This window comes from Argopecten irradians, unplaced genomic scaffold, assembly GCF_041381155.1.
Source record: "Argopecten irradians isolate NY unplaced genomic scaffold, Ai_NY scaffold_1316, whole genome shotgun sequence".
Lineage (NCBI taxonomy): Eukaryota > Metazoa > Mollusca > Bivalvia > Pectinida > Pectinidae > Argopecten > Argopecten irradians.
The window spans coordinates 1-11,437 of record NW_027188782.1 but is presented as its reverse complement, the minus strand read 5'-3'; the positions used below and the strand labels follow the sequence as shown (position 1 = coordinate 11,437).

At 32.7% G+C, this 11,437-nt stretch overlaps 2 protein-coding genes and 1 long non-coding RNA gene across 3 annotated transcripts; all 3 read right to left on the bottom strand.

Moving 5' to 3' along the window:
- Window positions 1-64: 64 nt before the first annotated feature.
- LOC138314077 (uncharacterized) lies at window positions 65-7,419 on the bottom strand (the record flags this gene model as incomplete). Its single annotated transcript, XM_069254266.1, has 9 exons — window positions 7,180-7,419; window positions 6,374-6,427; window positions 5,872-5,914; window positions 5,579-5,610; window positions 4,979-5,065; window positions 3,025-3,102; window positions 1,951-2,031; window positions 367-444; window positions 65-117 (listed from the first exon to the last, which is right to left on the bottom strand). Coding segments are annotated over exons 1-9 (509 nt in total), but the record flags the coding sequence as incomplete, so codon positions are not given.
- Window positions 7,298-9,695, bottom strand: LOC138314076 (uncharacterized). The gene is made up of 5 exons (XM_069254264.1): window positions 9,676-9,695; window positions 8,651-8,777; window positions 7,915-8,020; window positions 7,584-7,643; window positions 7,298-7,308 (listed from the first exon to the last, which is right to left on the bottom strand). The coding sequence occupies exons 1-5, from the start codon at window positions 9,684-9,686 to the stop codon at window positions 7,298-7,300; spliced, it is 315 nt and encodes a 104-aa protein (XP_069110365.1). The 5' UTR covers window positions 9,687-9,695.
- A 6-nt stretch (window positions 9,696-9,701) lies between these two features.
- Window positions 9,702-11,020, bottom strand: LOC138314078 (uncharacterized). The gene is made up of 3 exons (XR_011207318.1): window positions 10,975-11,020; window positions 10,390-10,473; window positions 9,702-9,834 (listed from the first exon to the last, which is right to left on the bottom strand). It is a non-coding gene; the product is annotated as an uncharacterized lncRNA (long non-coding RNA).
- Window positions 11,021-11,437: the final 417 nt, after the last annotated feature.

Here is an 11,437-nt window from a genome sequence, read left to right as displayed (position 1 = left end):
AATTGTAACATTTCTTTCAATTATAGTACATGCAGTTCAATTATCATTAAACTCTTATAATTACCTTGGCAATTTACCAGATGGAAGAAGCGTCAGAGTGGGATACAGGATTGGTATCTGCAGCAAAAAGATTATGTGTCAGTTAATATTCACCTTTGCCTAATAATGCATAATAAGTTTTATTGGACAGTTAAAAAACTTAAATTCAATGTAATAAATCCATACATCAAGAAAGATATTGAAATGGCAATTAAGATAGGAAAACAAACATAAAATGGCCAATTCTGAGAATACACAGTGTAATCATCATAATTAAATCTAGCAGTACTAAAAATGTAGTTTATCTTCTTATTCCTTGGTACTTACTGCATCTTCAATGTCATCCATTGACAGTTTCCCTTCTTTGTCACTTTCATCATCAGATTCGTTATCCTCATCCATGTTCTGTTTATGAAGAAATAGGATTAATTAGAAATGTCAAATTTGTATATGTATCATGCATTTTTTGTTGTTATCAACTACAACACTCATCCGTGATAACGAAGTGCTGTGGTGGCAGAGCGGTCAAGATGTCTCCTCAACATATTACCACAAGCCCTCAAAATATGGGTCACCAGTTCGGTGGTTTTTCTCTGGGTTCTTCCGGCTTTCCTGCACCACCAAACCTGGCACATCCTTACATGAACCTGGCTATTAAAAGGACGTTGAACTTATAAAACTCAAAACCCACTCATGATTAGGAGATAAACTTATGTTTTTCTTTGTATTAATGGGGTATCACTCTCGAAATGTTGAGGTACATTTATTTGTTATTTTAAATCCCTCTAGTGGTTAAGTAGGAGTAATCTATCAATCGTTGGCAGATGGACAGATAGACAGATGAACATACAACCTGAATATCCAGTAGCTCACACAACCGCTAACTTTTTTGCAGTGGTGGTGGTGGTGGGGGGTGAGCGGGTGCATATATTGATGTTGGATTATCTGTCAAATTCACTTGTCAAGGTTATATCACTCTTACTATATACTGAACCATGTGATATAAATATTTATTACATAATTCATCGGATATGCAGTGATTTCGCCCGTGTAATAATTTTGATTAATATGTACCTAGTGCAATAAGACCTGGGGCGATTTTCATTGGCTGGAAATTCATTGTGATGTAATTCAGAAACAATAAGATGACGTCAGGAAATATTACCTGATGTCAGAATTAAGATGACGGGAAGACAAAAAGGCGGCCTCCGCTGGATTCTTGGAATGCATTTTGACGTAAAGTTCTTTGTTATGAAGATACTTGTAATTATATGATACAAAGTATACAAATTTATGTTCATTTCATATGAAATTGTATGGAACTCCTCTCCAAACTTTAATTTTTGCTGTCTGACTATTGGCACAAACAACATAGTCACATTTGAAGAAACTGGGTAGCCCTTCATCCTAGTATGCTGCAGGTCCAATATCATGTCTCTAGACCTCGTAAATATTCACAAGAAGTTGTTTGAAGATTTTAGCCTGTTTTACACATTAGACCTTGAATGGCCATCAAGGTCATTCATTTGAATAATTTGTTGCTACAGATGTTCCATGACAAATATGGTTGTAACCCGGTCAGGATTAAGGAGGAGTAAAATTTTAAAGCCTAATTTCAACAAAGTTCCCCTTTGAAGCCCCATCCCTTTGTCACTAGGGTCGAAACTAGCTCATATGATCTTTCACACCAATTATGGTTAGAATCCACTCAATGGTTAATGAGGAGTAGGATACTTAAGCCAAATTTCATCAAAGTTCCCCCTTCTGAGTCCTTCCCCTCTGTCCCCAGGGGTTGGACCTACTGAGGGACTTAGCTTGATGGGGAATAAAACTCACAATGTTACATTCCTTTTTTGTAAGCCTGTTTGTTATAAGTGTGTCTTACTATATACTGATATAGCTGTACTCTACCTGTGGCCATATAAAAGGAGGTATATTTTCCATTGGTAAAAGTGGCGCTACAATTTCTTTCTCCCAAATCATTTCATCTTCCTGTCAAAGAAATGACAAAAAATAACAATAAGAAAGAAGTAAAACAAGAAAACTACTATGTAACTACCGTAGATTTAAAATGAAACCGCTCAGAAATCTAAAAGTCACAACAACATGAATTTTATCATTCATACTACACTTTTAATTATACTACAGATTAACTGAACATATATGGCCTACACTATGTAACTTTACACCAGGCTTATATATCAATATGTATTATTGAATATTTGACATACGTAATATTAGAGCCAAATGATGTTTTAAATAACAGAAGGGCAATATATTTTTTCTTAAATTACAGTTCAGTAGTGTTTGGTTGGGGACATAAACCATGTGTTACAATTCATTTTGTGGATTCGTAGCAGTTGCACAGATTATTGCGTTTTGATTTTTCAATGATGGCGGCACCCCATGAAAAATACGCTTTGAATATTTGGCATACATTGAAGTAAATAATCTAGCTAGGTTCTTTCATAAGATACAGTAAAAATACTCTTGGTCTTGTTTTCAACAAAGTACAAGAAAACATTTTGCTGACAAATGAAATATCTTCATTCCACCATCATGCATCCAAGTGGTAAGCTTCAAGAAACAAAACCCTTGTATGGTTCGGTTAGGCTGGTACAGTGCATTCCATTTGGGATACAGCAGGTTCGTGAACTTAACCTTCACTATCAAAATGGATTTACACAAGAAATCTTGCATAAGTTTGGTGTTGTAATTATTACTTCATTTTAGATCATGAATATAGATATTCTGATGCTTATATACATAAAGTCATTTTAATAAACTTATGACTTTTGGTTTAGGAAATGTACTGAGCCTTTCACTAAATCAAAAACTTCTGAAAATGATTTCCTATATTAAATGTTTTCTATGCAATTTAAGACCTTATCTTTTGTGAAAAGTTAATTTATTTCCTATGAAATTAATGTTCTTTTATAAAAAGGTGAGCTGAAATACCCAATTATTAATTAAAAAGCTACTTACTTTCTTCAGTTCCTCATCCCAAGCTTTCTGTTCTGAATCACTAGGTGGCGCTAATCGATTTCTTGTTGTTGTGATACTCTGAGATAAACAAGCACACAAAGTTATTGTTAATTTGTAAGCAAATCTCATGCATTAAATTACAAGAAAATGTTATGTTGTTTTCTTCATTTGCCAATTTGTTTTCATGATGTATGCATGAAATTGTGAAGAAAAGAAATATAATGTAGCACAGCTTTACCTTGTCTCCAGTGACTTTGTTAAGACTTTACTTGTCGGGAGAAATTTATTTACTTTCTATAACAAGAGGCCCATGGGTCTTAACAGTCACCTGATATTTGATAAAAATTAGTTTTGTCATTTACTAGCCAACTGATGTCTTCTTCATGAAATAGGAAAATAGATCTAATAGGTCTATATACAAAGTTTCATTAAGATTGGTGCATATTAACTCGCATTATCGTGTTCACAAGGTTCAATAATTATTATCGCAAAGGGCAATTATTCCGTAATTAAGTAATTACTTAAATCAAGCTGATTTTCGAACTCGTCCGAGATCTTTCCAATGTTAGTCTACATACAAAGTTTCATTAAGGATGTATTCTTCTGAGGTTTCAGTCCCGTTGAAGTCTCGTTTCAACATAGACCAAAGAAGTTATGAGATTTTCAAATATAATTTATCAATATCTGTAGCAAGTTGCCAGTCGCAAATTTTGTCAAAAAATTACATTTCTATTTTTAGTAGATTTTTTTATACGGGGATTTTAAGAAATGGCCCATTTGGCGGCCATTTTGAAATTGTGTCTTTTTTTCGCTTCAAGTAGAGCCACAGTTTTACCATTTTTTCCTGAAATTGTTTTTACTTAAATCATTACTGCGCCATCATTTTAAGCTGTATTTAGCTAATTTTTGCTGCAAATCGTTACTAGGTTCGTAGTAATTAAAATATTTAGCATTAATATGTGAAACCATACACTTTTGTGACTTTATTTTTACATTTAATGATAATTTTGGCACTTTTATTTTTTTCTCTAAAATACTGAAAAATAACAAAAATTCAAATGGGGCAAAAAAGTAAGCACACGGACCCCCAATTTTTCTTCCTGATTTAGAAAGAACAACCGTTTCCCTATTGATATGCAAAATAATAACAAAAGTTTAATACCGGAACTTTTTCTGTAAAGGGTTAAATTTGGCAAAAATGGCTGCAAATGGTGCATTTTGTAGCTCAGAATTAAGGGGTAGGGGTAGCATATGTTGTTATTCTGAGAAAAAAATATTAGTCTATTTGATCAAAACTGGTATATTTTTAAAGAAGACTACTAGAAAATGAATTCTATAAACATTCATACATATCAAACACCTCATTAGGAAATTATGGCTTTAATCTCTATCTTATATGGTCAAAACGGCAAAATTCCCATAAAATCCAATATTTTGTCAACTAGGTGTCTTTTAGGGACAAAAGCTCAAAAACGAGCACACGGACATGTGTTTTTTCTTCCATTTTCTTTTATGGTATGAACTCCTTTTTCTAAAAATCTATATGAGAAAAAAAGTTTAATACAAGAAAATTTTGACTTCTCAGAGGTGTACATCCTTAAGCTTGGTTTATATTTACTCAAGTTATCGCGTTCACAATGTCGAAAAATAATTATTAGTGCAAAGGGCAATAACTCCATAAATTACAATCAAATCACGTTGATTTTCAAACTCATTCGAGATCTTTCGAATTTTTAGTCTACATACAAAGTTTTATTAAGATCGGTTTACATTTACTCAAGTTATCGCGTTCACGAGGAAATAGTAACCAACGACGCACGACGCACTACACACGACAGAGAACGACGGACGGACAAACGACTATTGCAATAGGTCACCATGACTTATGGTCAGGTGGCCTAAAAATGTTCTATCCATAATGTGAGCTGAAAAACTCAATAGAAAATTAACTTACTTTCTTCTGTTCCTTTTGCATAGCTTTCATATTTTCAGCTGTAGGTGACATTAACCGTTGTCTTTTCGGTCTGCTAGCAGTAATATTCTAAGATAACAAGCACAACAAAGTTATAGGTTTATTTTGAGAACAACAATAATGTACGGAAGCCTGTTAGGGTCATATTAAAATAAATATTAGTTCGTTATAACGACATAGCTAGGTCGTTATTACGACATTCAAATGTACCAGTCGTTATTACGACATACTAAGTTGTTATAACAACATAACTAAGTCGATAAAACGACATACTAAGTCATTAATACGACATTCTATGTCGTTATTATGACATAACTAAATTGTTTATTACTACATAACTAAGTCGTTCTTACGAGATACTAAGTCATTATTACAACATAAGTAAGTCGTTATTACAACATACTAAGTCGTTATTATTTTACAACATAATATTTTTTTTTCAATGTGACCCTAACAGGCTACTAATGCATTAAATGACGGAGAGATATGTTGTTTCTTTCTTTCATATGCACATTTGTTTTCAAGAAATGTGGATGAAATTGTAAAAAAAAACCCAAAATACTGTGAAATATACAGCTTTACCTTGTCTCCATTTTCTTTGTTATTACTGTTCACTGAAATTAGAAATATATACTGGTCATTCATACAGTAAATACATAAAATATTAAAGCATCGGATGTCATATTTTTTATTCAAATTCATGTGTAAGATATATTGGGTGTTCCAGCATATCCAATGGTGCGCGTTAGCTGCTTATATTGTTTCCTGATCATTCATGAATAAGGGATGGATGTATCATAAGGAATATTTTACCCTTATGAAACTAAGGATTATTTGTAAATACATTAAATTTTCAAAAGAATAATTGTACTCACTCTTTCTTGGTGTTCCATAAATGAAAGAGCTTCTCTTCCTGGTCTGAAAAGCATTTTATAATAAAAATAATTATTTCATATTAAGAGTTGAAACAGGAGCAGAAACACTGCCACTTTTATAGACTATGGTGTGTCTCTGCTAGGGGACATAACCCAAAGTATCCATAATTAAAGGTGCAAGTGCTCATGAGTCCATATTTCTACCTACTATTAGGCGTTTTTCACTATACTTATATAATTAATGAAACATTTTTCATTACCTATCAACTGAATCATATATAAAGTAAACAAATTCCCATTAATGTAATATTTCAGAAAATTGTTGCATATCCCCTAGGTCAAATTTAATTTGATTCCTGGTATCAACATGGAAACATTTTAATGCTATTTTACTGCATGCAATGCTGATAACTAAAAATAGGGGTCATCGTGGTCTTCATTGATGAGTTGTGTTTTATGTCTGCAAAAGATGTGTCTATGTAATCTATGTGAACCTATTAACCTTTTGAGGGTTTGTCCGTAGTTGACGACTCCTTCCATGTTGCTGTACCTTGTTCTGTCAAATAAAATCAAATGAAATACATTTTACATAGAAGCACATGTGATAGCCCTCGCCATTGAATGATCTTTATATCTATATTGATTAGGGTTTGGGGTTTTAGTCAGGATCATAAAAGGATGTGCAAGGTTTGTTGGTGGAGGAAAGCCGGAGTACTCTGCAGAAAAACCACGAACCAACTGTCAGTACCTGGCAACTGCCTCACATAGGTTTCAAGGATGGAGGGCTAGAGGTATTAATGGTACTTTAATTGCAAAAGCAAGCTACATATAAATTAATGTTAAAATTTTACCAAGAAAATAATAATTTTGTAGTATTTTGTCATAATTTTTAATGGTTGCCATGCAATACAGACTTGATATATGCAACATTATTGTCTAGTTCTGCAAACTATGATGTAATAATAAATGGAAGCAGTATTGTCTGAGACCAGCCAGTATTACACCCGTAGGTATGAGAGAAATATATCATATACATATGTAGTTATAGGAAGACAGTTAAAATCTTTTCAAAATATAAGAAGTTATTTATAGCAATAATTAGCCAAATAACTCCCTTTTAGCAAATCCCAAAACTTATTGTGAGCCTATTATCGATCAACATTAATAACATTCTGAATCACATTATATCTTAATCAGTAGAGGTGCAAGGAAAGATATTAAATTGTGGTTGGATGAACCAACAAAGAATGACAGTATGGCATTAAACTCTATGTTCAATATACCTTTGTTAAAAACAATAACACATACCATAGGTTCATAATCTTTGAGGCAAAACCTGCACAGGTATGGATTTGTCTGTATCTCTGATGTCCGTTTATGCCTTGGAATATCCACACAGGATCGGTGAAACCACTTCGGACATGAGTCACATTGAATCTAAGGAGCAATGTAGCATACAATGGGATATACTGGCAAATGTGTACATTTTATCTACCTGGGCTTGTTTCTTAATTTATTACATTATGCATACTGTACATGTATTCATTATTCATTATACGCTGAACTTCTTAGACTCGTTTTATAGAACTCGTATCCATGGAACGTTCATTTTAGATTCTACATGTATATACATAAAATCAGTTGTAAGCCACGGAAGTTAAACACAAAATAGACTTGTTCACATGTACTACAGCAACTGATGTTGTCCTTACCCAGAGACAAGTCTGATGTGTCAGTCAGACAACACTCCCTGCAATAGCTATCAAGTGGCTCTGCAATTAAAACAAAATGTTTAAAAGGCTGGAAACAATAATCATATCATAAAGAGTACAGTTGGACTGCACCAACATAAAATACTTAATTTTCCACCAAAAGGCCATGCTCATATTCACCTGGTAACTTTGTAGAGGCTTGTTGTAAAAATTATTAGGGCAATAACCACATTTTATAAATGATATACAAGTAAGATATTACTTACATAGAGCATATATATCTTAATAGAAAAAAACAACATTATGAAACTAAAACACTTATGTCCCTTACCTGATATTTCTAGCAACTGTGTTGCTATCCCAAGTCTTATGGAAAGTATATCCTTTGGAGCGGATTTGAAACGCAAAGGTTGGTCTGACAACAAATCTTCTGCAAACTATGATGTAATAATAAATGGAAGTAAATTATGATGAACATTAAAGATGCTCCACCGCCGACAGAGCATAAATGATATTGATCATTTGAACAATAATTGGTGTTCAATCGTGTATGAATATGTCTAATTAACACAAAGAATAATATAAAATAATTTATTTTGCCTTCAGTGCATGTGCAATCAGTACTTCATTCCAAATAGGATATAGTGCCACAGATATTTTTTGGGATGCAATTAAAGATTTTTATATTTTTAACTTGAAGTAAAATTAGAAGCCTAAGCTTTTCAATGGTGGAAATGGTGTGAAGTAAGTAACTTTTGTAACTGAAAAGAAATACTAAATCGTCTGCTCCTGTTTTTAATAGTGAAAAAATACTATTTGTCAGAGGTGAAGCATCTTTAAGTGAAATTCCAATTAATATGATAAATAAAATGATAACAAAAGGCATTGACTTTTCTTCAGCAGTTTTGGAGAAGAAGTCAAAAATGTAAATTGTTTAAGGACACACGGCAGACGACACAGGTCTCAAAGATTTAGCGCACCAGATCCACACATGGAAATTATATTAGATTTGGACAAACCTAAATTAATATCCAACCTCTGTTTCAATGAACATAAAACTGAATTACCTTCAAAACATATATCCCACAAGATACAGAGTCATACTGTTTTATATGACATTGTGTGTCTAGAAGCCACTTTGATGCTGCTGGAGGGCTGTCAATGCCAATATTGTACCGGTATTGTAGAAATCGCCTGTAATATAAAGCAATAACCAACTAATGTTACACATGTGTGGTTTTAATTTTACAAGTCAAATAAGAGGTCAGAATGAATTTGGGTAGTACTGCCAAAAATCACAAAATTTACTGCCTAGCGAATGGAACACAGGGTTAAAACAAAGTAGTCAAGTTATGGTCTACCATTTCATGTCACATTTTTACATTTTATAGTAGTTATAAAGAAATATTTCCATCTTAGTTTTAATACACATAAAGCATAAATACGCGAATTATTGCAGTGCACAAAATCTGTGTTGTGGCAAATATGCTTAAAGCAACCAGCATGTTTATCTGTGCCTTTAAATGGTTTTTCATAGAATAATTCATAAAATCTTATAGTAATTAATTTTCAATTTACCTAGAATAATGATTACAGAAGAAAAGAAAGGATATCAAAATGTTTGCGAAGTTATGGCTCACTTAACTTTTATACTAATAGCGCATCTTTTCCTTATTGAATCATGTAATCTTTGAAAATATTTAAAAAATATATTAATACTGTACACAAATATGATCTTATAATAACACCTTAATTAGGCTAGTTACTGGATGTAACAATAAATGGCATCAAGGAGAAAAAAAGTGGTAGGAGGTCACTCTTTGTAATATAAAATATTGACAACACATTCATTGAAGTATTACTCTGTAGGTTTTAATAGTTTAACGTCATATATACAGACAGGGTCATGTAAGGACGTGCAAGGGTCATATTTCTGCTCGGATATGAATTATGTACAGCTACAATGTGTAAGAAATACTGTCACCAAATATCATTCCCAGTAATTTAGGTGGGCAACCTGAATACCCCCTTCTCCACTTTGTTGCACAAATATCTTTGCCAGAAGCGTTTAAATGTAGAACTTTTAACATACCTCCAATTCATTAGGATCAAATCTTTTCTTGGCCTGCGTTTCTCCGAGTGGGTTTACATAGATCAGTCTCCTTTGTTTTGGATACACGGCACACAGTGTCCAGTGCGAATTGCTTTCATTAACGGCCCCAATCATGACATCATAGTCAGTCAAATTTAACTGAAATATGCAAGTAAATGTCATGTTACAAATGTACTACAAATGAATATAGGCTAGCAATGGCATAGGATACTTAAATATGTACAAAGTAATCTATCTGATTCAAAGATGTGACAAGAGGAACATGACAAGATTCTCAGGCAGACAGACAGACAGACAGACAGACAGACAGACATTAAAGGTAGTTTTTTTTTTGGTAGTGGATCAATATGATCAATTTTATGAGTATCAACTAAATAAAGTGTTTAAAACTTTTTTTTTTTCATTTGAGGTCTATCTGAGATCTGAGATCATTTCACGAAAAAAAACCAGATTGCTCTCTTCAAATGATCATGAATATAAATCAGGTTTAGGTGAAACCCAGGAGTAGAAGCATTCTATAAGGGGGAATTTTAGCAATGGTTCTCTTTAAAGGCCCTATCACTCTGTCATCAGACTCAGGGGTAAATGAGCACATTCTGTTGATAATGATTCCACATTAAAATATTAAAATATTACAACACACATTGCACAATGGAATTTGAAGATACATATGTCCAAATAATTATTACAAACCCGTCTTAGTCCACCATGAATCAAACTTGAATCTTCAAAAATGGCTTTGGCTACTGCTGTCTCCATGTGATATATTCTTTTGTTCTAAACCAAAATAAATCGTATTTCAATAGCTAATCACATTGAGTAAAAAGTGCAAGTGTTTTAATGTTGTATATATTTATGTATTCATAATTTAACTGTATTATGTTTTTGTATGCATGCATGTACTTGTACAAGCACATGCAATTAAATCAAATAACAACAGCGCCCATCAAAGAATGATATATGTCTGACAAATGACAGAAGGATCTTTTCTCTGGTTTTTAAACTTTCACAATCAAAATCCAAGATGACGCTGGTCGGCCATCTTGTTAAAAACCGATCGGTCCAAAAATGCAATATTCACAACTAAGACTCTAGGAGAACCTACATATCAAATTTGAAAAAAGATCCCTTTATATTGTATAGCTCTTTCTGAGAAATAGCAGTAACAAGAAATGTTAACAGATGGACGAAAGGACAGACGGACGGACGGACAATGGACCATGGACGAAAGGCGATTTGAATAGCCCCCCATGTAATGATGATGGGCTTAAAACTTACCATGGACACTGATGTTAAAAGAAATAGGTACGCATCCATGACCTGTAACAATTAAGAACAAACGTTGACACGTCAACCATACATATATTTTTGCTATAACTGATTTTTTTTTTTCACTTTTGATTTTTTTATGTTCCATTTGACAGAAAATAAAGATGAAAACGAGAACTTTTAACATAATAATGATGTATTATTTTAAGATATGAAAATATATTCTTTCTCTTTATTAAACCTCAACTGACAGATTATAAATCATCATAGTAATTTCATTCAACCGTTATCAAATTCTGAAAATATATTCCTGACTCAAGAGTATCTCAAGTTTCATCTCAAATTACCTGATACAAGTATTTAATGATAATAAGATTATCGTTTTTTTTTTATTAACTCTAACTTGAAAGTTTTATTCAATTGATAAAGATACAAAATATGTATTTTTGTCCACAACTTTGGCTAAATTAAT

Bases quoted from the DNA above. Each gene is read 5' to 3' on its own strand.
- LOC138314076 (XM_069254264.1), bottom strand. The intron at 8,021-8,650 runs GTAATTCAGTTT...ATTACATCATAG, and splicing joins GTGGGATATATGTTTTGAAG to TTTGCAGAAGATTTGTTGTC. The intron at 7,644-7,914 runs GTAAGGGACATA...TTTTAATTGCAG, and splicing joins ACAGTTGCTAGAAATATCAG to AGCCACTTGATAGCTATTGC.